The sequence below is a fragment of the Triturus cristatus genome, chromosome 12 (genome assembly GCF_964204655.1).
Source record: "Triturus cristatus chromosome 12, aTriCri1.1, whole genome shotgun sequence".
In the NCBI taxonomy this organism is placed as follows: Eukaryota; Metazoa; Chordata; class Amphibia; order Caudata; family Salamandridae; genus Triturus; species Triturus cristatus.
In genome coordinates, this window is record NC_140595.1 from 74,011,777 (window position 1) to 74,037,766 (window position 25,990).

Below are 25,990 nucleotides of genomic sequence, written 5' to 3' on the forward strand. Positions count from 1 at the left end.
TCATGGACATGCTCTGCATTTTGTGCCTTACTCTTCTCTTCTCATGGTTCCTATCTGTGCAATTTGTGAATAAAGACAGTTGCTCCAGTTGTCTATTTTGTCAGTGTCCTTACTGAATTTGGGGCCATATGAAGGTAAAACGTGTTTCGCTATTCTCAAATTGCGATTTTTAGGGAATCGCAATTAGAGAATCGCAAAACGCAACGTAGGTAGGATTATCAAAATATTTTGCGAATCCCACATATTCCTTATTTGCGAATCGCAAATTGAGATTCGCAAATAAGGAATACCTTGCCATTCATTCCTATGGGCTAGAAGGCCCATAGGAATGAATAAGAAGACATTCTCAATTTGCGATTCTCAATTAGAGAATCGCAAATTGAGAATGCAATTTCAAGGTTGCAAGAGTGTCAATAGGACACTCTTTTGCACCCCTGAAATAAACATGTGTGCACATGTGGCGCACATACATGTGCTAAGGGCATGTATGTGCGCCACATGGCACTTTGAAAAATGCAAAAAAGTGCATTTTTCAAAGAAATCGCAAATTACCGCCAAACTGAAGTTGGTGGTAATTTGCGATTGGGTGCTTCCTACATTGCATTTAAGGAATTTCAATTCGGGATTCCTTATTTTGCGTGTGGGTTTTTGTGTGCTACATAGCGCACTGCCCAAATTACGATTGCAAACGCTGAAATTCTGCTAATTTCAGCATTTGCGATCTCAATTTGGCTTCCTACATATGGCCCAAAGTTCTTTTGCTGTGTGTAAATGGTTTACTGTGCCACATGGTCTGTGTGGCACTTCAATATGTTCAATGTTTGGGCTCACTTGCTCTCTTTTTTTCAGGGGTGACAGGGTCTTCAGTTCTTCTTGGCCCAGATACTTGTGGTGGCAATGGTGTCAATTTCAAATGTTTAGCAGTAGTCATTTACTTGATTAGTTCGTGTTGGCTCTATTGTACACATGTCAGGTTGGGGGGCACTGCCAGCACAGGGTGGGTTTCTGCACACAGTATTGCAGGCAGGCTGTCCAGGGTCATGTGTGTGTTCTTCCTATATGTGTTCCCAGTGGTCTATGTGTGTGGTCATCTTGTGATGGCCAGTCATCCTAGTCCCATGGCTTACTTTCCATGTGTGCTCTTGGATGGCCAGGTATTGTGCAGTGTGAAGGGGGTGAGTTTGTGGGGAGTGTTGATGTGTGCATGCCTCTGCAATGTCAACTACACACATGTATCACCCAGAAGTTGTGTACCTGTTGTTTTGATTGTTCATCCCTGTGGATGTGGTTGTATGCCCATGTGTGAGTTGTATGTTGTGCACTGTGCCGTGTGTTGGTGTGTCCTTGCAATTCTGTCTGACTCCTACTTGTTGTTTTTGTCACTTGTGAGTATGCAGAGGGTATTACTGGCAATTCAGTGTTGTTGCACATCCGTGTGTCTGGTGGCTGTTTGTGGGGTCTGTGCACACCTGCTGCTCCACACTGCCATTGTGGTTGTGTTTTCTCACCGCTTGCTGTCCCATGGTGCCTTCTTGCCTCCAGTGTGGCATGATGTGTGTGTTGTCATGCCATCCCCTATCTGTGCTTCAGCTGCCTACCCATTGTGGGTCTGAACTCACTCTCTTTGTGTATGGTACACTCCTGCCATGTCTACTCCTGACATGCAGTACACTTCACTTTGGTGTGAACTGTCCCCATGGTTGTATGTGTGTGTGCCTCCCCATGACTTAATTTGTGCCACTGTGCTTTGTGGTGCAGTTCTTTGTCCAGTGTCAATGTGTCACTCAGTGCATTTCCCCAATGGGTCATGTGTGATGTTCTGGTGCTGTTTGTCAGTCACGGTTGCTGCTATGCAGTTCAACTGTGTGTGCTGCCCAGTCCTGTGGTCAAGTTGTTTCCACCTTTGTGTCCCAGACTTGTGCATCTATTGGGTGTTGTGTTGGATGTATGTGTGTTGTTTGTCTTATTGCTTCACTTCCTGGGTGTGCTGTTGTCTTTATGCTGTGCTGTATGGTGTTGTGTGGGTTGCTGTTCTGTCACTGATGTCTGTGTGTGTCTGGTATGCTTGGCGTGCACACACAGCTTGTTGTGCTTGCTGTGCTGTGTGTATGTTGCCTTGTGATTGCCTGTTGTGCACCCCCTGATGTCGTGCTATGTTTGCTATGTGATTGTTCTGCCTGTGCATCTGTTGTTTGTTTGCTGTGGCTGTGTTGTTCTGTGACGGAGCACTTCTTGTGTGTGTTGTGGAATGTTGTCTGTGCATTGTTCCTGAGTGATGAGGTTGAGCACTCCTGTTGTCTCTGTGCTCCCATTGCCTTTCCCCAGTTTAGCTGCACAGTGCATGTCTGTTGTTGTTGTGGCTCTGTGTGTGTTTCAGTTGGGTTATGTGTTTGTCTGTTGTATTTGTTTCCACATTTGTGGTGGCATCCCTGTGTGTGTGTGATGTTTGAGGATGAGCCCAGGGTGTGTGGTTGTTTGTGTGTGTATTGCCTGTCAAGTATTACCAGCCTTCAGTGTGTTTGGCACTGGTGTTGTGTGCTGCTGGTGTGAGGGGGGTATGTGTGTAGATTCTTACTGGTGTTTGTCAGTCCTGAGGTGTGTAGATGATCCCTGTGTGTAGTGCTGCTTGTGTACTCCTGTGAAGTAGTTGTATGTATATGTGGCTGTTCCCAGTTTGGCTTCAGGGCCTTCCTTTCATCCTTTCATCCTTGTGCCTATACATGGTTTGCCTTGCTGTCTCCTTGTGTGGTTGCACTGAGCTGTCTGTGGTTGAATTTCACTGACTGTGCCTGCCATGTGTGCTTTGATGGTGTGAGGGTGTTGTGCTCTGTTCCTTGTGTTGCTGTGATGTACACATGCTTGTTGTGTGTCTCCATGGCCTTCCATTTGTGTGCAGCCCACTTTGGTTTCCCTATTTGTTGTGCTCCATTGCTGTTGGCATGTGGGGTGTGTATGTCTGTGTGTGTCAGTCTGTGATATGTATGTGTGACTGTGCAGGCTGTGTGTCCATTTGGATGTTGATTCCTTGTGTGTGTTCATTTGTTGCTTGTCCTCATTGCTTTTATCCCTGAGTGTTGTGTAGTGTGTGTTACCCTGGCCTTGTGCTACTGTGCTGTGTGTTCCTGTGCAGCCACTCCTGCATTGTGTGTCTCCATGATTGTATGTTGTGTGGTGCAGGGTATGTATTGCCCTGGCTTGTTGTTGTGCATGGGGTGCACAGGGGGGGCACATGGCATGTGCCTTCATGGGTTGTGCTAGTGTGTGGGTGTGGCCCTGTGGTCTTTGTGCCCTGCCCATGCCTGGCACTGGCCCTGCCTTCTGCATTGCGCATGTATTTGCTTGTGTTCACAGCTACGGTGACGTGACTGGGACATTGCTGCATGGTGGCGGTAGCTGTGTGTCCAGGATGCAGCGGGGTGCATTTGTGGCAGGTGGGTGATGTGTGGGTGCCCTTGGGGATGTGTCCCTATCCCCCCTAGGGTGTCTGATGTGGATTTGGTCCCTGTGTCAGGCCGTGGGTTGTGTGTTTTGTGTTGTGTTATTGCGTACCTGCGGCGGCGTCCGCGGTGATCCATGAGTTCCTGGTGATGTAGCAGGTACAGCACCGGTAAGACGTGTAGAGCTGGGTACACTGCGGTCGTGACCGGGTGGTGTGGACCGGGACTCTGGTTTTGCGCTCCGCTGTCGAGTTTCTGCCGTCTCTGGTTGGGCGGTGTCTCCGCTGCGGTGCGTCTGCTTGCTTGAGTCATCCTAATTTGTGGACCGGGGCGGACGTCATTCCGCACGGCCTCCATTGGCTCCCACCGCCGCGGTGGCGAGTGCACTTTGATGGCGGTGCGTGTCGCACCGCGGCGGTCCGGAATTGGCCTATGTTTGACCATACTAATATGGCGGGCGTGATGTCTGCTGCTAGCGGGTGGAAAAAGGCATTTTTCCGCACCGCCAGCGCGGCGGTGGTTCCACCGCCCTACATCCTAATGGACTCCTAAGTACCACCACAACAATCAGACACTGAAAAAGATTAGTGCACCAAAAGAAACTTGCAGGTTATTTTTCATTTGCTTGATATATATGAAGGATGAACACACCAAGATCACTCACACAATTTGAATTTCCACCAGCTTAGGAAGAGTGTGGTTGAGGACAACCCTTCTGTGGTTTGTTCTGTATGGAGACATTTTAATTATTATCAAACTTTAACTGAGTATCTCATCTCATGACCAAAAAACATGATGGTTGGAGATGTGCTCAAGGAAAAGTTTTGTTAAACCCCATTGAGGGTTACTAATCATGATTTATTCTACAAATACAAATATCAAGTTCACACAACATCACACATGAAATCTTTCTAATACACTAACTTCACCAGCTGTAGAATGCAAACCCCTTTAATTTCTCTGTGATCAGATGGAAGAGCTACACAGGCATGCCAATGCAGCTTGTACATCTCAATGGCCATGATGACACTTCCTGTGGCTATTCCTTGCTGTGCTTATGACATCAGTCATGAAGTTTGCCCTGATGACAAAAACAATCCACTGAGCAAATTCTAATGGAACAACTTATTTTCCCCTTACTTGTCTCCTACTAAAACACAAGAATGTACACATGTAAGTCCAATAATGTAGAAACCATCGGTGCCACCTAAGTAATCACATGGTCAGACGTAATCCATTGTAAAAGTGCAATGATGTATTTGTTACTTCACTTGACTAGAGTAATGTGGAAACTAACACAATTCGTACTTGTCATTTTCAAATATTGTTCAGGAGCTCTCATGAATTCCGAATAAACTGGAAAAAAATAATCAAGCAACAAAGAGAAGTGGAAGAAAAGGAATTTAGGAAAAAATTCAAGGTAAGGAATGTTCGAACCTATATGTCTACCATTGCTCGAGGTCCTGGTAAGGAAAAACTGTTCTTTCTCAGAGCTCCCAATATTAATGAAATAATGGAATTGTGGGGATAAAGTGGTTACCCATAACCTCATACAAGGATGTTGGACAGACTTTACCCTGAATTGGGAATGGCAGAAAATTCTCCATCTTACGATTGGCAAATGTGTATTGTGGTATAATATAAATGTGAGTTATTTTCTTATTTGGTATGTTTCAAAGGGATGGGTGACTGGCCTTATGGATGTATTGAAAGTGCTCTGCTGAGTGGGTGGCTTGACTTTGATCTTATAGGGCTAATGAGCGTGTTCTGAAAAGGTGGTTTGGCTATTCTCTTTTGAGCATACTTTGATGCATGGGTGGTTGGATTGTGCTTCTGTGGTTGTATCCGTAGTGTTCTGGTAGGAGCTTCGGTTCACTGACCTCTTATAGGTATATTGAGAGTGCTCTGAAGAGTGAGAGGTTTGCTTTGCTGTTATGAATGTACTCACAGTGTTCAAAAGAGGAGGTGGAGGACGTTTAGATCTTCTAGTATGGACGTACTGAGAGTGTTTCAATGAATGGATGGGTTGGGTTGACTTTTCTTTGATAGCTGAACTGAGAGTTTTCTGATGAGCGGGTGGTTTGCCTGTGATCTTCTACATATCTTGAGTATTCTGATCACAGAGTAGTTTAGCTATGCCGTTATAAATGTACTCAGAGTTTTCTGATGAGTCGGTGGTTTGACTGTGCTATTATACATATATTTAGTGTTCTCATCACCGGGTGTTCCAACTACACTCTTATGGCGGTAATGAGATTTTTCTGATGAGCTGGTGGTTTGTTGTGCTACTATACATATACTGAGTGTTTCCATCACCGGGAGTTCTAACTTTCTCTCTTATGGAGGTATTGAAAGTGTTCTGATGAGGTGGTGGTTTGACTGTGCTGGTCTATATATATTGAGTGTTCACATCATCAGGTAGTTTAAATATGCCCTTATAGATGTATTGAGAGTGTTCTGATGAGCAGATGGTTCAACCATCCTCTTCTACATATACTGAAAGTGTTGTAATCAGAGGATGTTCTAACTATGCTCTTATGGAGGTACTGAGGGAGTTCTGATGAGTTGGTGGTTTGACTGCCCTCAAAGAGTTTTTGAGAGCTTTCAGATGAGTAAATAGTTTTGTTGTTCTCTTATGGTTGTAGTGATAGATGCCAAGTTGTCAGGTTTACTTCCAGACTCTACATGCTATGCAAACGTTCCAAAGATCGCATGGTTCCTAGTCAAATTTCAAGAAAAATATGTCAATTTGTGTGACTTCTAAAAAAAAATAATTTGAAGGGGTAATCCCCTTGCAAAACATGCCTTGCAGGAGAATTCAGTCTACAAATTCTTTACAAAATTTAGATTCCAGCCATTCCTAGAGTATTCCAGAGCCCTCGATAATATCCCTTAGGAATTGCTGTCATTTTATCTTACTTCATTCCCTCCTCTGAGAGAATCTGATCTAACATTCGGAGCCTAAGGTGCTGAATATGAGCAGGTTGATGTTTTCTGACCGCTAGGCGAACTCCTTTTTGTGCACAGGTCAGAATTACAAGTTGGGTGATATTCACTGCATCCGGTAATTGCTGGTACATTAACTATGGGGCGAGGATGTAGTCCGTCGGCTAGACTGCCGACTTTGGTGCTGGAAACCAGGGTTCGAGCCTCGGGGTCGCGGCCACATCCTGTGATTCTGGGCGAATCACTTTATCTCCCCGTGCCTGAATGTGTAACGTAACCGGTGCTCATGTAAAGTGCTCCAATCCCTTCGGGTCCAGTTCGCGATATATAAAAAAATCTGCAAAAAACCCCCCAAAAAACGATCTCACCCTTCATTAAGTTTCTGCTGGTCAAGCATGCCGGAATTTAACAGCAGAAAAGGGTACGGCTTTTACCGTACCATGCGGATTCTAGTACAACAAGCATCAAAATCTGCATGTTATTCCCCATATACTCATAATAGGTGCGATTTATCGTACCGGATAAACAACCTACCCTAGGGTATTATTATTGATTCGGTGCAATGAAAAACACATGGATTCCGATAAACTCAGAATCTAAGTTAAGTCGCGGAGGGAGGACTAGGTATACATTATCATGGGCCCTGCTTGAAAATGACATATGCATGGGTCACAAGACCATGTCAGTGAGACCACATTGCCCTCAAGGGGGCCTATGTAACATGGCAGGGCAATCTGAGCTAATAAAGCAGAAGCAGTTCTACTACTTCCGGTGGTATACACAGTCCTGTTATTTCAAACGGTTGCCCTGGTTACAGGCAGGGATGGATTCTAAGATCATCCACTTGCATATAGTACTGCGCAACCTGTATTTTAATTACCTGTACCAAACGCTGTTGGGTAGCCTTTAAACAGAACAGGGCAGATTTATTATTTTTTAATGCAACGCAGAACCATATTTCTTTTAAATTACCTGCTGCTGGAGTCATCCCCTCCGCTAACGCACAAACATGCTGCCTAATGCTAATCACAACCTTTCCACCATGGTGCCAAGGGTTTGAGCATATCCTTCCAGTACAAAATCATATGCCTCGATAAATTCAGAAACATTCCACACATTGCAGTATGGAATGTTTGAAGAAATGAAAACATTTGTCCTTCTCAAAACTTGCTTCAAAGGTGTGTTATTTGGGCCAAAAACGATGGATGCTTGAGTTGATCCGCTCCAGTGTCGTCCCCATGATGGAAAGTGGTGGAAAGCAGTGCGAAGCACTATTTGACTTTAGAAAGGGCGATGGTCCCTGTGCAATATGTTTTGAGTTGGAAAGTGAAAACCCTTGCAAGAGTTTGAACAAATTTGCGTCATTTTGCATGTCTTTGCACTGATGCAAACCCTTTGTAAATCTGGCCCAGTGTCAACCAATCAATCAATCAGGGAATTGTAAGCGCGCTACTCCCCCGTGAGGGTCTCAAGGCGCTGGGGGGGGGGGGGGGGGGGTGCGCAGATCTGTTTGGCCGAAGAGCCAGGTCTTGAGGGTCTTCCTGAAGGTGTTCAGGGAGGGGCCGCGTCTGATGTCTGCCGATAGCTCGTTCCAGATCTTGCCTGCAATGCGAGAGAAGGCTCTTCCGCCTGCTCTGGCTCTGTGGATGCGCAGGGTTTCGGTCAGTGCAAGGTTGGAAGATCAGAGGTTTCTTTTGGGTACGTCCAAGTTGATTCTGTCGTTGAGGTATTTGGGTCCATTGTTGTGTAGGCATTTGTAGGAATGAGTGAGGATTTTGAAAGTGACTTTTTTCTCCACGGGGAGCCAGTGGAGACTTCGTAGCTGTTGACTGATGTGTTCGTGTCGGGGGATGCCGAGGACGAGTCTGGCGGCGGTGTTCTGTATTGTCTGGAGTTTTCGGAGTTGGGACTTGTTGATGCCGGCGTAGAGTGCATTTCCATAGTCCAGTCTGCTGGTGATGAGTGCTTGGGTGACTGTCTTCCTTGACTCAGGGGGGATCCACTTGAAGGTCTTGCGGAGGATGCGGAGGGTGTTGAATCAGCTGGAGGTGACGGCGTTGACCTGTCGGTTGTACTGGTTGACCAGTGTGTGGATTAGATTTACTCTCAACTCTTGGTTGGAATGCTATGGTCTACCATCCATAGACGGTAAACATGTCAGTGGTAATCAATGCTGCAAAGCAGTCTTCATCTCAGGATGATAATAAGATCATCTCTGATGTTTGCTAGTGCAGTCTCTTTGACCTTATAAGGTTTGAAGAGTGATAGTCGTCATTGAGTTTATTATGTTGACTATATAATCCAATGGTTGTCTAGTTACTCACCTGAGATATGGGTGGTTAGCCACATAGCGATAGTTGGATAAACCCTTTAACGCGGTGGCAGCCAGCGTCCGGATGGGGTGTTAACAGTATACTTCTGTTGCATATGTGATTACACCCTGGAAAAGGATGAGTTTGTGAGTGTCATGGTACTGGGAGAATGTGCCGGGTTAAAACGTCATGCAAGATTATGGCATGGGGCTTGTTTGAAGAATTAATAATCTCTGCAAGGCTTTCTGTTCAAACCGGTCTCCAGCAATAACAAAATCCTTGAAAATTAACAAAATGTCCAGAATTTTGCACAGCACAAATAGTCTCGAATTTTGTGGACATAATACACATTTCATATGGACTTAAAATGATGTACTACTTATAGAAGATCACACCAAACTGTGCATATATGTGAAGTGTAAACTCAAAAACAAGCAAAAGTGCAAATCCAAAAAGATATGCAGAGGAGAGAAGACTCAAGAGCAATAATACACTCAAAGAACAATTATCAGTTAGAACCCAAGTAACCAATGTCATTAGACAGACACCCAGTTTGACAAAGCATCAAACACTGGCACTATAACACCAATATACAATTTTACCAAGCACTCAAATTATAAGTAGGGCTCCCGGTTTTATGGTATTTATTCTTTTGTCATTTCTGTCTGTATTCATCCCTATTTATTTATTGTTAGCTTTTTATGTATTTATCTATATTTATTATTGGTTTTGTGAAAAAACTAAAGCTAAAACTGGTATATTTCCACATTTATTTAACCAATAAATATGCAGTCATGCTTGAATGCCTGCCAGGTTTTATTGATATAAACACCTGCAGAAGATAACTCAATGCACTTATATGAAAATATGCATAGTTCAGTATCAGCCTTGTGCATTGCTACTGCTGTTTAAGCCTCTTTACTTAAATCCCTTTCTTTTTTAACCCCCCTTACCTATCAATCCACTCAGTTACTGGCCTGGCATTCATGGCAAAGTGTATTTAGAATCACCCAAAAAACACCCAATTTCCGTTTGTATCCACATTTAAAAATAAATACAGACAAGAAAATAAATGGTTTTATGTCTGTATTTATCTGTAAAAATCAGTAAAAACGGAAAACAGGGAGCCTTAATTATAACTAAGCTATACTACCACCTAACTTCTGCCAGCGCCCACCGTGTTTGCCACAGATATTGTTTGAATTGCAAAGGGGTGATATGTCTTAGATCTTTTATGGAAGTATTGATTCCTTGTTCTGAAAAGAAGACAGTCAATATCCCGAGGTAACCTTTCCCAATTTCATCAATGATATCAGGAACAAGAGTGATCACAATAGGAAAATATTGTTTCCCAGCCACACCATCTCTTGACCTCACCTGGAGGTATATACAGTTTTATGTGATGTTGGGTTGGCTAGGTGGGCTCCACATAGACATCATGCATGGTTGTTGTATCGCAATGTTCACAAGGCAATTTGAAAGTCACAATGATATTTCTGGTGACCATAGACGTTGCCTCAACGGGACCGAGGGAGATCAGGTGGTAATGGGTTTATTTTACCTCATAGATTTGCGTTCTCGTTTCAATCTTCTAAGGGTTTACAATGTAGAGATATTTACACTAGGATATTATCAAAATAGAGAATTTTGTGAATTTGCATGTCTGGCTTTGCCCTTACTATCCCAAGAAAAAGGGGCCATGAAAACAGTAGAAGGCTCATAAAGTTAACACTTTCTACAGGTAAAGTCAACACATTCTACAGGTTTCACACCTTGTACTTCTTTTATACCTTCAGCAGCATAAAGAAAGATTTTGAGGGGTTTTGATAAGAGATCAACCCTGTGCTCTTCTTAAGTGTCAAAGGATGAGTGATGTCTCAAGTGCTATCTATGCCCCTTTGGTGAATCCACATTCATGTGTCATGTGTTGCTCTTTAAATTACTGTTGCAGAAAACCTGCAGCAAAAGAGTTGGCCTAGCCAATCTACCGGCAGCTTTTCAAAAGTAGGAGTTATTTGAACTTTGAGACCTTCATCTCACTGAAAATATACAAATGTATACTCTTTACATGGAGGATATTGAAGAAGTGACCTTCTTTTAGAGTTCAAAGAGGCTATTCTTTTAATTAAATTTTCATTATTAAAGTCCGATAATCAATTTCATGGGCGTTTGCCAAATTGAACTTGTGAACAAAAAGTCGCAGAGGATTTTCTAGAATTTGCTGAATAAAACTTTCCTTTAATCAAAAAGGAGGGAATCAACAGGGCTTTTGGTAAGGTCCAGCAGACATGCCCAAGTCAAACAAACAAGAAGGGTGTGCAGTTCCTAAGTGGGTCGACAGGGAGACTGGTAGAAAGAGGTACAATGAGAGTAGTCCGAGGACAATGTAGTCCTACAGTGAGTGGTCCGGAGGGGGATTCCTCCCTTCGGAACTAGGGCCCTCACACACCCAGCCAGCTAGGTGTCATGCTTCATCATTGGGCCTGCTCCTCGTCGGGTCGGCGCTGATTCAAGATCCTAAAAAGTGTTGAGGGTAATTCTCATTGTTTGTAAAACTTTCCTTTGCTGGTGTCAAGCCTTTCAGCACATTTTTCACAAGATGCAAAATTATTCAAATGAACCTCTAAATGTGGGTGCAGAAAGCGGTTAACCAAACACACACTTTAAAGGGTATAGGTAACAAGTATTGCCAATTTGTTTGTATCATACTGCAACAAGAAGTGACATGACCTTTCATCCTTTAAGTTTTTCGGTTGTGTGACTCAGCCTTTTACCACAAATACACTGCTATAAACTGTCTTCATTTGGAAACCTAACCCAAAAGTTGATTCAAGGCAATGGTGTCAGGCAAAAAGCACAGAGGTTTATAGAAACCCACAGGGGGTAGAGGATGCTGTGTAAATATTTGGGTTTCTGCAGCTTATTATTCTGGTTTTGGCTTGTCTTTGGTATCAACAGAAGGTATAAACTGGAGTTGGAAGAGTTAAATCATAAAATGTGGGAACCATTGATAACAGGTTGCACAATGTGCAAACTGGGTGCAAGAACATGGACATTACCTGCAACTCATATTTTTAGACACAGGGGGGCAGATTTACAAGCCCCTTGCGCCACTTTTGCGTCACTTTTAACATGGAAAAAGTGACGCAAAAGTGGCGCAAGGGGCTTGTAAATCTGCCCCAGGGAGTTTTATACCCGCTAATAATAGTATGGGTCTAAACCGAAATGAGTGGTGTGAGAGATGTACACTCAGTATAACATGAACTCATGCGCTTTATTGACATTGTGTTGCAGTTTGAGGGTGAAATTAAGGTGTTGACACGAATGATGGTTGATCCCAACGCCATTATCAAGAAATGTGGAAGCTGCGATTTACCGCACAAGAGAGGAGATTTTCTTGATGTGATCCAATATACAAGTCACGACAAATACTTGTGCCGCAACATAAAATGGAAATGTACGTAAAAGATTATATTCTATGAAACTCTTATTTATTTTATTAAAATACAATTTAATATACTTAAAAAAATGTATTTTATGTATTGCTGCGTGTTAATCCAGTGTTCCCATTTAAATGGGTAATGCACACAACCATTCTGTCCAGTGCCACTGGAAACAGGTTACTCCATGGTGTTTCTGTGCTAATATGAATTTGCAACATAATCCTCCATCTTGTGCATAATTTATAGTTTAGAAAAAAAGATTCTAGCACCCCTGGACTATATATATTAAAGTTGCTGCTCTTGGCGTATCAAACAGTTGCAGACCCGTTCAAAAACTTTTGAAAAGTTTTTTGTTCACCTTTTAAACGCTGACTGCTGTACATAAGCAAGCAAAGTGACAATTTTGCCCAGATAGCGTGAATATTAGCATTTGATGTGCTGAAGAAATAGCTAGTGTGTAAAGCTGACACATAAGCATAAGTTACTGAAAAGTATTTCAGAAAAGTCAGCAATAATAACAATAATACCTCCTTACTAATATTTTGGTTAACTATTGATAGAAATTCAGGTTTAGACCACACACACGGCCCTCAATCAAAGCTCCAGTTATTTTGAGAGGGAATTTAGACTTCAGAAATAGGTTACATCTATTTTTGCAGGTTGAAGCCTTGATGAAAAGTCCTTCTTAGTGAGACACTTAGGTGCCGATTACGATCCGGCAAAAACTGGGTATGAACCGTCGGTCGGAGCGTTTTCTCCGTCCGACTCGTACCCGGTCGTAAAACTTCACAAACATGGAATTACGATTCGCACGGAAACACCATTTCCGTACGAATCGTAAAAAACACCGACCGACGAAAATATACATACGAATGTGCTCCGGGACTGCTGCGACGTGACGTCGGGACGCTGTCAGGCAGCGTTTCACGACCCGGGAACCACGATTCGAACCGACAGCAGTCCGGACGGCAATATTTTCACGGTACCAAAAAAGTGCCGGAAAAGCGAAGTACGTCGCAAAACGACCAGAGTAGGTGGCCCGGTACGCGCCGTACCCCCCCCAGCCCCCGTACGTACACGCTGACCCCCCCCAGCCCCCGTACATACGCGCCGACCCCCCCCAGCCCCCGTACGTTTGAGTCGTACCCCCCCGCCCCCGTACGTTCGAGTCGTAACCCCGTGTATGTACACCCGTGTACGTGTCGAACCCCCCGTGTATGTACACCCTTGTATGTGTCGAACCCCCCCGTGTATGTACACCCGTGTATGTGTCGAACCCCCCCGTGTATGTACACCCATGTACGTGTCGAACCCCCCGTGTATGTACACCCGTGTACGTTCGAGTCGTACCCCCACCCGTGTATGTACGGTGCGTACCCCCGCGCTGGGGGTACGCACCGTACATACACGGGTGGGGGTACGACTCAAACGTACACGGGTGTACATACACGGGGGGGTTCGACACGTACACGGGTGTACATACACGGGGGTTCGACACGTACACGGGTGTATATACACGGGGGGTTCGACACGTACAAGGGTGTACATACACGGGGGGGTTCAACACGTACACGGGTGTACATACACGGGGGGGTATGACTCGAACGTATGGGGGCGGGGGGGTACGACTTGAACGTACGGGGGCTGGGGGGGTACGACTCGAACGTACGGGTGCGGGGGGGGTACGACTCGAACGTACGGGGGCTGGGGGGTACGACTCGAACATACGGGGGCTGGGGGGGTACGACTCGAACGTACGGGGGCGGGGGGGGTCGGCGCGTATGCGGGCACATGTCTCCATGGTTGCTATGGGATTTCGGTGTGGACGGTGTTTTTTCCATACGGTTGTAACATCGGACGCACGGGATGGATCGTAATTCCTCGGTCGGACTTCACTTTTCACATTTGTACGGTAAATCGTCCGTGGACGTGTCGGACACATTTTCCGACCCAAGGACGTGTGGGGAATACTTCACAATGCGATTCGTATGGACTTTTTACCATGCGAATCGTAATTGGCAGTTTGTACGGCACTTGTGCGATTCGTACGGTAAAAAGACCGGATACGAGTCGTACGGGGAATTTTTTTACCGGATCGTGATCGGCACCTTAGGGCCTGATTACAAGTTTAGGTGATACTCTGGGATGCGTTATTTACCGGGTGCGATAAATAACACCTATTAGAACATTGGAATGTTGGAAGCTCCGTTGAAAACAATGGAGTGCTGCGGGCTTATAATAGCTGGTATAAGCCCGGAGCTCCAACATTCCAATGCTTCTTTGTAGCTGTGAAGAAAGGCTTCAGGGAGCCTGAGGGGATTTCAATTTCCTTGCGCTCCCTGAAGCCTTTGTTTAATTTGTCAGAACATTCTGCCCTCTAGTGGCAGAATATTCTAATAGCCTTATAGCCCTTCATACCGGCTATTAAAGTCCCGCTGCCTTGTTAAAGTCCCTGGTCTTCGGCTCGGGCCTTTAACACTGCAGCAGGATCTTTAATAGCCGGGATAGCCTGCTACGGCAGGCTTTAAGGCTGTATTACGAGTTTGTGAGGAATAATATGCATATTTTGGTGTTTAACGCACAAAAATCCGCATGGTATGGTAAATACTGAACTAATTTCCTCGTTAAATTTTGCCAGGCTTGACTTGCTGAAATGTACTCCCTTTTCCTACTTTTGCTAGTCTTTCTTGACACTAAAATTAAATGCACAGTTTGCGTATAAAAACTATTGTCCGAGACTGATGAGTGAAGAAGCTTAAGTAGGTGAAAAATGAAAGGTAAAGGGGAAGACACCATGTCATGTCATACTGTCAAATATATAATGTCATAATGGATGCATGATGCCACTTCATGACCTATAACTGACGTCCATGAGTTCAATTAACTACTTAAATTGAAGATAATGCCATTTGATGGCTCTGCTTGTACATGAAGCTTGGGCACAGTACCATTCTGTGGAGTTGGGAAACAAGTGAGGCCTTATTTACGAGGCCTTACACCGCCGTTGCGTCACTTTTTTGTGATTTTGCAGCGGCGTAAACAATGCACCACACTGCACCATATTTACAAAGTGATGCATCTAGGCAGATGCATCATTTTGTAAACTCCTAAGCTACATTATACCTGAGTCAGGTATAATGGATGCAGGGTGGGCGTTCCCCCGTAAAGAAAGCTCGTAGAAGTGGCACAGTGAAATCTATGGGATTTCACTGCGCCACTTCTACGAGTTCACTGTGTCAAATCCTTATGCCTGCTTCACTGCAGGCGTAGGGACTGACGCAGGGACATGCCCATGTGTAATGACACATTGTTGGAGATGCGTCTGTTTTCCAACACACTCCAGTAATGAGTCATTACTGCACTACCAGATACATCAGAATTGCTGACGTATCTGTCAACCCTTGCGACATGGAGCGCTGCACTGTAAAGTTCGGCACATCCAAGGTGTCGCAAGGAGGGCACAATGAAAACTGTTGCATCGCTGTTTTTAACTTTTCATAAACGAGGCTCGTGGTGTGCTCAATCCTCATGCCCATTTGGCAGTGCAATCTGATTGATTTTGTGTTTTTATTAAACATTTTGTGGGCCTGATTCCCAATATTTTGCTACATCTAAGTTGTGCTTTGGTGTGTAAAAATTGGTTTCCATTGTTAAGCCTGATTTCCAGAATTTGTGTCTTTGAACACATATACTCACTGATAGTTTTTACCGCCTTGCAAGGCTCATGTGGGGTGAATTTTCTGGAGTAGCAAGTTTAGATTTAGAGGTGGAACTATGACTGTTCCATGGAAAGCCGAGCAGTTGAGGCCATAGGGAAGATGATGTCATTTCATGAGCATGCGCATAGGTGAAATGATTCGACTTTGACATCTAACAGCCAACATCTTATTAACTGATTTCCCAACTTTCAAACTAATAAGAAGATCAAGTTACCCTCTTTATCCACATCGGATTCTCTGTCACTTTATTCCCCCAATTCAGCTCAAGTCTTACTATAATTCAAACCCCTCCTCTTATCAATTCCCGTATACAGATAACTCAGACCATACCAAATTCTCCTCAGTGTGCAATCCACGTTGCTACCCGAATCGTAGGGAATGAGCCAACAGGAAAAAAAAGCCGGATGAAGGGCATGGAATCAAAACAAAAATAATGATGATACTAAGGTGTTAAAATATCTTTTGTTGTGCACCACACACAGCTTCTCCTTGGAAACTTCATGATTTTATATGCTGTGCACCAGAATAAGACCACTGTTTTTGTTGATTTTACATGAAAGCTACAAAAATATCCATAACAACTCATCTAGAAACATAAGCAGTTGCATTTGTCTTAATTTGGCTATGGTCAGATTTATTGGTTTATGTATATTTTTATTAACTGTAATCTATAGTTAATAATTCTGGCAGAATGTAATGTCTCCCATTACTTCAGTTGTATTTCTTATGTCCAATAGATATAATACACTCTTCCTTTTCTCTTGCAGTTGGTTATGTTCCTAGGAGGTCGCTCTTATCGATGTAAGTATTTCTTCTACTTTCAGTTTCTACATGTATATCTTTAAATTTCAAGTTCAAGAGATAGGTGCTACTCTGGATAATGAAAATAGTGTAAGAGGTCATGCAAGACTGCGCTCGAGATCATATTCTTCTCTATGTCTTATATAAAGATAGGGCTTTAGGTGGCATGATCGGGAAGACGCGACAGTGACTTACATTCTCCTGGCTCTCTGACCTTTCATTTTCACGGCCATCACTGGTTGCCCGAAACTAGAAGGATCTGGGTTGTGCTCTTACTGGCAAGAAGCCACACTGGAAAGTACTTGTGATCAACAGATGAAGTCTGCATCGTCCCCTTTCCAACAACATAGGCCGCAATGATGTAGACGCAAAGGAGAGACTCATGTTTTGTAAACGGCGGGCTAGTGTTTCAGAAGCATTTGCAGTCTCCCAAGGTGTGAGAGGAGACCCTAGCCACTGCTGCAGTTAGAGACAAAAGAGCAGGGTGAAGTAGCTGCAAACTATGGAAATTGGTTTATCTACAGCACATTTTTTCAAATCTAAAACAAGGTTAATGTCTTTCGAAGAAGTATCCTCATTGCATCATCTTCCAATTTCTCTACAAGTTAGATAAAAGAGATTCTAGCAAGACTACACAATGAAATAATAGGAGCAAAATAGTTTTATTTTCTCTAGAGCAAAGCAAACATTACCCCTCATACTCATGTACAGGTCTCCCGTACTTGCCTAACCCGCCATTCAAAATGACAGCCTATAAATTTGCACATAGCACTTTGATTAAAAAATCTACTGACTAACAGTAGATCTTAGCAGGAAGATAACAGGAAACCATAGTGCATCAAAGCAAAATGACTCATTAGAAGTGGTAGTTCTTTGACGCTTCATTACACAAAAGTCCTTTAATGAGGATTTGTAATGAGGCTTTGTTTCACATTTTCATAATCCTCTTACCTCAGCTCTGCTGGACATTTTATACAACACTCTTAAATGCAATACTTCTATGTACACACAATCCAACATGCCATAAGAACAATGTTCATGTTGACCTCTTTTATCATAAATAAAATTAGGTCATAATGGGAGTTAAATACTTCGTAATACCATTACACCATTCTTTGTAATTCACAAGTGAAGGGTGAATGCAAATTGCCACCACTGCTATAGCCTGACATCTCTGAAGCATCGTCCTCAAAATCTGAGCCTCAGATTTAACCTAAATCAAATTTATTTAGTGGATTAAAAATTAAATGGAGAGACAGTGACAATGGTTTGTATAGCTTTAGAATTATAAGTCATCCTTTAGATTTCAAAAATAACAACTTGAAATCCTGTTGAACGATATTGCAGTACCTCATGTATAGAATGTGATGCAGTCTGGACTAAAATATAATTTGCCAGTTTTATTTGGGGGGGTGTTTTTGTAATTTTATGGATGAAAACAGCCACAAAAGTTGGCTTATTCATTTATAAACTATTTTAGACAACAAACTATTGTGTAAATTAATGTATGTGAAAATGCTAAACAGTTGTGAGCAAATAACTAACTGAATTCATGTTTTCTTTACAATTTTAGAGAAAAAGATGTCTACGACGATGTTGGAATATTTGGTATGTTTAAAAAATAACTATGTACTATTTTATTTAGTGATTGTGACAAATAGCTATACAGATATTGAAGTTATTGTAACATGTCTACATATACTTCAATTCAGTGGTTCTTAGCATTTTGACTTTGGTGGACCGCCACTTAATCATTACTGGAATTCAGGGTCCCACACTGAATATTTATTGGAATCCCAGGTCCTCCACTGAGACATTACTAGAAGCCGGCTACCCCGGCTTAAGCAATATCAATGATTAGAACTACAAAACAACACACAAATGATGAAAGATTTTATTTAATTTACAAACAAATGTAAACAAATCACAATTTTACATTTTAACGAGAAGGTTGGAGCTTCTCTAAATTCAATAAAGGCAACCATCATCCATAATATATTTTGATTGATGCACTTGCACTTGTACTGTCCCATGAATCAATCTGAGGATACCAACTTAATTTGTAGCCTCCAATTTCAAATTCCTACACATTTACAGAACATTTAGAAATTTTAAATTATACTTCTTTATTTATATATACTTTACAAATCTGTTAATATTATTTAATTTTCTAAGCAGTCACGAACCACAGCTTAAGAACCACTGCTCTAATTGATTATAAATTTAGGAACCAGCTAATGGAGGCCAGGAAAGTACAAGAGGGGTATATTGCCCAAAGATGAGGCTCAGAGTTATTAGAAGGAATCGCTATCCTGTAGCAGGATGTATGTCATTAACAACCTATTGAGGTAAGGCAGTGCATGAAATAAAGTGCCTCTCAACATGGACTACTTGATAAAAAGAATTGAAGGACACCTGAAAATTTGTACTTAGAGAAATTGTTTCAAGGGGCCTAAACCAAATGGGGATTCATACTGCACTATATGAGCCGATCTTTAATTTGACATGTTCACATAATCACTCAATATATTCCAGGGGATTGCTCATCAGCTTTAGAAGGGGGAGCAACAGACAAAGGTGATCAAGGAAGTTGCTGCCCTGTGCTCCTTTGTGTGAAAGGAAGAGAGCAGCATTGCACTATATTTTCAAAGATATGGAAAAGTTCAAAACCCTCCCTGTGCTGGTGCACTGTGGGCTGCAGAATGCCTCATGCATGCAAAGAGGAAGTATCACGGATAAATAAAGATATTTCTCTTCAGTATGCAAGCCTCAGGTAGGCACACCATTTTGGCTTACACTCATGTTTACAAGGCTTTGTAAATATGGCTTTGCATACATGGGTGGATTCATTGACACCCATACTCCACCCATGTAACAGCTACCTGACAGAAGTTCACTCCAGGCAGCGATATGCACTGTATTGCCTTACTTTTTTTTTTGTTACAAAGTTACGCAAAGCTATGCAAATCAGGCTTTGTGTGGATTTGTAAATCCAAAAATAGATCCTGTGTCGGGGCTGCCCCAAAATAAGTAATGCAAAACCAACACAAATTCTTAGAAAACCTGGGCCTTAGGGCCTCACTAAGAGTGCTGCAAGTGGTTCACTGTTTAATCAGGTCAGCAGAATAATGTCCTCCTGCTGACCTGGCTGAAGGCTACCCACCATACAAGTATTTTTGACAGAACATCTTCCTCAATAGGGCAGAAGGTAATCATACAATCACTGACAGCCGAGGTGGAGACAAGAGAGGAGCTCTAGTCAAAAACGTGGCACTTCTCCAACTCTAAATATAGCAGTGAAACAGTTAGCTTGGCAGATGGGACATCAATTTCTTTTTTTGCGGCTGTCCCACTTCCACCAAACACTAAGATTGTGATTATGATGGCTCACCGTAGTGGTGATTGGGACCGCCCGACAGACATGCGGCGGTCCCACCACTGCGATTAGGATGCACCCGCCATACTGGCGGGCGCATATTGGGCCTTTAACATTGCTGGCGGTGCTGCTGGCTGCAGCACCATCCGCAATGTTAAAGGTGCTTGCACCGCATTTCCCTGCACCACGCGGTGCCTGCCACTTGGTGCATGGAACTGCAGCAGGGGCTACCATAGGTACCTCCCCAGTGCACCCATACACACAGAGGGGGCCCGCAATGGGCCCCCAAAGCCAGAGTCCGCCTGTCTTTTTGCGGTGGGATATCCGCCACAAAAAGAAAGGCAGAAACGAATACGTAATCCCAATGTTGCCCTGGTTCCAGGTTCCACAAGGGCGGGCACAAAATGACCGCCTTGCGGAACCATGGCAGACGGACTTTCCCACCGCCATCCTAATTTGGCAGTGGGAATTTTCTGTATGATGGCAGAAGGACCGCCACTGTCAGCCCGGCGGTGGCGGTCCTTCCGCCATCGTAATGAGCTCCTAAGTGAGGATTGCAATGATTATGCATAGTATAACCTACCCATCTCAAGCATTCTTCAAGTCTAATCCGTCTATGTCAAATTTTCTTTTCAGAGGAATTATATGATGACATAGAATTGATAAATAAGGCAATGCCGCCTGAACTTCCTAAAATGAGGTAAGAAACGATACAATTTATTAGTCATATTTGACTAATTATAATATTACTCAATGTGCGCTGTCTGCATGTTTAAATCAGTCTAACTCTAGTCTAATCAGTCTAGTTTGCACTGTGGTTATCCACGCTTCTAACAGATAGTTTTAGTCTATGCCCTGTATCGTTAAATGCCTGAATTAATATTTTTTCAACTGACAAAATGTTTTTAATTTCCAAATGAATCATCAATTATTTCAGACTTTCCTTTAATTGAAAGATATTCATTTTAGCGTGAATGATCATTTAACTGAAGGCTGTATGTCTAAAAGGCAATAAAGTTGAATGATATTTGCTACGGCCCTAAACTAGAATTGTCAAAATTTGTAGATATGTTTCTCAATGCAGGAGTTCATCTTAGACTATAAATCAAGCACCTGGATGCAGTTAACTATGCCTTTTGGTCTTAAAATAGCTCACGCATTGCCCAGCTTGAAGTGTGTTTTGTTTCCAGGTAAGTAGGAGTAAACCATGTGCAAATGTAGGACAAGAGCAGCCCATCTTTCTGTTCTCAATGTTTGTCTAGAAACTTGCCCATGACCTTAATGCATTCCTAGATCTATGGATGTCCTGCCCTCAATGCACGCCTACATGGGCAATCATTTTATGTTATTGAATTCAAAGGTGCCTAGATCTGGAGAAGTTCCGGATGTTAGCATCAGTACATGCTCGATGCAGATCAAATAACTAGTTTTTCTTCAGCGGGTCATTGAAATCCTGCATCCTAGTCAGTATGAACATCTGAAACATTTGTATTTCTCCTGATAAATGGGTTCCCATTTTCCAGTGTCTGTCTGGGGTTTTCCATGACATGCAATTACATTAAAAATCTGCTACAGACATAAGTTTGTTTTGGCGATTAGGTCCCTTACCACAATGACTTCTAGTAAGGGAATTTCAATTCTGCTAATTTAACACAATTTTGAAACAAATAAGTAATAATTAAAAAATAACTTTGGATCGAATATTTTTTTAGGAAACCCAGTGAAGCTGAATTGTATGCAATGAAGCAAGCAAATGAGAAAAACTTAAAGAAATTAAAGAAAGAAGAAAAAGAGGAGAAGGACATTAGAAAAAAATTTAAGGTAAAGCAAAATAAACAAGAATGTTCTCTTGATAACTCTCATCTGGAATCACTTCATATTTATGGGATGGTTATGGGATATTCAAAATTGAAATTGTGCAAATTCCTTGATTTTTATAACCTTTGTAAACTTGTGAATTTCGAGAGTTCTGGGATTTTTTTTAAGTAAAAGGTGAAAATCTAGGAATGCATATTTTGTCTGTAAGAAAATTACCTCTAAAACGTAGATTTAGAATGGGAATTCACAAACTCATTTTTTTATGGGAAATGTTTCAGAGAGGAAGTTTTGCATGGAAAGATCAGCCGCAAATGAAGCATTGTGAGAGTGTCATAAGTTTCCCAACTGCATTTGAAAAGTGGTCAACCGTACACAGCTTTGTCCGCAAAATCGTAATTCCACACAAACAACTTTGTGCATGCTCAATAACATTATTAAATGTGGTCAGCCAAAATTTGTAGTCAAGGATTATTATGATTGTCCATTTCACAAAGCCTTGGCATAATATAAATCCACCACCCCACCCGGGAAGAATTGAGGTAAAGTTCTGGAGCAGTCTAGACCGATCACTTTCTTCGAACTGAAGACTGTTGGGATAACACTTTCAAGCCGAAAGGATCTGGACAAGCAGACACTACAGTACGGAGCAATTTTGTAAAATATTTGTTTTGTCAAACAAGGTGCAAAGTTACATTAATATTACAAAAATGGTGGAAAGGTCATAATATTGCCCACCTTGCTCTCCTTATCATTGGTCTTAACGACAAATTAGTGTCTTTTTGGATATCTGATGATTTTAACACCACAGTTAATAACACACTAATACTACACGTTACTATACTTTGTATGGGGCACACCTACCTATAGACCCATTAGTCTTTGTGCTGATTCTGTTGGCTAGTGGAAGCATTTTCACACTGATTCAAGATACAGAAATCTAGGACTTCCAAGTTTAGGCTTGACTCCCTACCATCCTGACTCTCCAGTGGTAGCTGTGGTCAAACAGTAGAGATGACATTCATGAAAGATTGTGAAAGGTGCCTCCTCATACAATTTAACACAGTTTTATCACAATTAGAATAGATCAATGTACTGTTCTAAACATTCATTTAAAAAAATAAGACATTTTTTTTTGTTACTTTTATTTGTATCGCGTGGTTTACATACAAAGCCTTCAAAAATAGCAATAATTATATCAGGAAACAAACACACAATACAAAAAACTTAATGAAACATACAATTAAAAACCACAAAGGAACATAAAGAAAATACAAGGATTTTGTAAATTTTTTAACCTTTTTAAATTTGTTCGTATGCAAAACCTTTAACAAATAGCAACAAATATATCAGAATATAAAAACATAATGCAGTATTAAAACATAAGCAATGCAGCTTAAGAAAAAGAACAAAGTATTATTCAGTCTTTCGTATTTCATAAAAAACAAATGGGGTGCTCTACGTATCAAGATTGCTAGAGGTCCTGTCTTTGAGTCACTCTTAAATAAATAAAACAGTTGGGAATAAATTACCCTATAAGCATTTTTTACAATTGGGAGGCCGGCAGAATAATGGTGGTACTACTAGAACTCTGTAAGTCATTTTGCATTTATCCCCATTACAATTACAATCACATACAAAGTCTTGCAGAATTCTTTCCCTTTCTAGTCTCAAAATGTACAATTCCTGATTGCTTAACAGTCAAGGGATCTGGATATTATGCTAATGAGGGACCAACACACTCAACATACAAGAAAAACAGAATGGCCAGTCCACTTCGGATCCAGGGGTTTCAACGTTTCTACGACATATGCTAATAAATCCTGATATTAGATAAAAGGGTGCTGTAAGTAAGAAGATTTAAAAAAGACAAAAGGCTCCAAAATGCTTCTTGAATGTTTTGTGAAATGATAGTTGCTATTTTGGCTTACAAATATGAACATTTGTATGCATCGCTTTAGAGAGCTGTGCTAGTGATTCTACAATTTCATCCAGTTGAATGCGCATAAAAAGCAAGTATGTACTCATAGATACATGAAGGAGCGGGTTAAACAACAACATCCTGAAATTTCTTGATTAACAGTCGATACATGGGAACAATTAACAGGGATTCCAGATTATGCCATCAGAATCTCTTGAATATTAAGGAACAATCAGGGAGTAGTAAGTTTGAGTAATATTCACATGGTCATTCCTTATTCTTCCTCACAATTTCCCCAGAAATTTGCTTTCAGCACATGGAATTTACTGGGGAAACTTGCTAGATCTTCTATATCTTCTCTGATGTCATAATTCATGAGAGATGAGTGTCGGGGTAACAGGTCCTTGCGGGAATTACGGGCCTCTTGTAACAATAGCCTAAAGCTTCAGTAGCGATGAAGCAAAGCAGATACCTGGCTCCATCTAAGCTGTTGTTTAGATGCACAGGTAAATTGAGAAACTGAGTGTCCACATAGGCTTGTCATCTCTATACACAATGTTGGTCCTTTCAAAGATAGGCACATTGTTTACTTTTGTTGAACTACATATTTTTACCATTATTAGATTTCCAAAAACTTTATATGGTGCTATGGTGGAACCGGCGTGTGGGGGTTGAGTCTAAATATTGAAATTTAATACAGAATTGCACACATACTGACTACATAATTCGACTGCCAGCAAACACTCAAGTTAAGTAGAGGTGGAGTTACAAAATAGTAAATTCTTTCTTCTTATATATGCTTATCATGATTATATTTTGGTACTTGATACTATGGAGTTAATATATACACAGGGGGACATTTTCTATTGTCAATATTGTGACATATAACTAACTACAAGCGTGTCTAGACTGCAGACGTCAGATGATGGTTAATGGCTCGTAGAAGAGATTACTTTCGAGCTGCCACCTAAGAAAATGATGAGCATTCTCAGGCACAAAAGATGTGTGGCTGCTTAATTGTACAGCCTTCACAATCGCTGTACCATAGGACTGAAATAGAGCTGGTATGTCAACTTCTTGTCCTCCTTTGGCAGCCATACTCCTGCAGGCAACTCTTTTCCTCCACACCCCTCCCCAGTGCCTCCCCAGTACTTTTGCCCTCCACCCAGTACCAGTTCTTCTGTGTTCCTTCTGCATCTTTTCTTGCTCCACCCTCCCCTGTGACACTCTTTTTCCTGCCCCGTCCTCTTGTACCACCATTTATTTGTACCCCTACCATGTGACGACTCTTGTCCTGCTCTCCTACTCCTACCTTTCCGCCACCCCAACACCAGATTAACTCCTTCTCCTGTTGACTCTCATTACAAAACAATAGCTGCTCTACCCCTACATTCATCCTCCTACCTCCTCCTGACACATGACTTGTTCTTCCCACCCCACCTTTTATGGCAACTCTCTTCCTTCTCCTCATGTATCTGACACATGGTGAAATACAGAGTACTGTAGGAAGGTGTTACTTTTTCCCCCTCCTTCCTCACCCTGCTGCATTAAATTAAAATGGGTGAAGACTCCCATAATACCTTCTCTAACACTGTTTTTACACACTTGGAAGCGAGATGTCAATATGGTGCCAGAGAGAATGCAACTTTAGAATTGAAATCTGCTCACTCTGGTTCCAGTCTGGACATCCATCTACACAGCTCTCTCCTGCAGCAAGGCGGTGCTAGTTTGTTGCCTCTGCATGTGAGCCACCATATTTCTATGGATAAAGTGTGCCTTTCATAACAATACTGCAAATTTTGCATTTTTAAGCCACAAAGATTTTGTGTCGAAGCACAAATTTGGCAAACCAGACTGGATTACCTGGGAGTCTGACTCTAGCTGTGTGTTGTTAATCAAGAGTTTTTAAAGTTTCCTAAAAAAATGATTTCTTTTTTTATAATCATGAAGCAAAGTAAAATTCCCCTGAGAGCTGATATAGAGAGATAGTTCCTCTGGCCCCGTAACAGGTAGTCAGATGTAGAACATCTTGGAATCCACAGGGTACACACTATCCAATTTCTCCAGTAACCTTTGGAAATCCACCCCATCATGCCCATTGCAGCCAAGCACTAGAGAAATATATTTCAGGTCATGTGAGAAGATAGCACAATTTTTCAACTCTTACTGTTGAGCATCTGTTTTCACAGAAAAACTCAATTTTTTAATTCCTCACAGTTT

The 25,990-nt window shown here is 42.0% G+C and overlaps 1 protein-coding gene across 1 annotated transcript in view; it reads left to right on the plus strand.

Moving 5' to 3' along the window:
• Window positions 1-25,990, plus strand: part of LOC146772573 (uncharacterized) — a 141,224-nt gene that overhangs the window by 94,416 nt on the left and 20,818 nt on the right. The window contains exons 6-11 of the mRNA XM_085639555.1: window positions 4,770-4,857; window positions 11,990-12,152; window positions 16,625-16,658; window positions 18,232-18,266; window positions 20,671-20,734; window positions 21,747-21,855. Coding sequence (XP_085495681.1) covers window positions 4,770-4,857; window positions 11,990-12,152; window positions 16,625-16,658; window positions 18,232-18,266; window positions 20,671-20,734; window positions 21,747-21,855 — 493 coding nt within the window. The remainder of the gene's footprint in view (window positions 1-4,769; window positions 4,858-11,989; window positions 12,153-16,624; window positions 16,659-18,231; window positions 18,267-20,670; window positions 20,735-21,746; window positions 21,856-25,990) is intronic.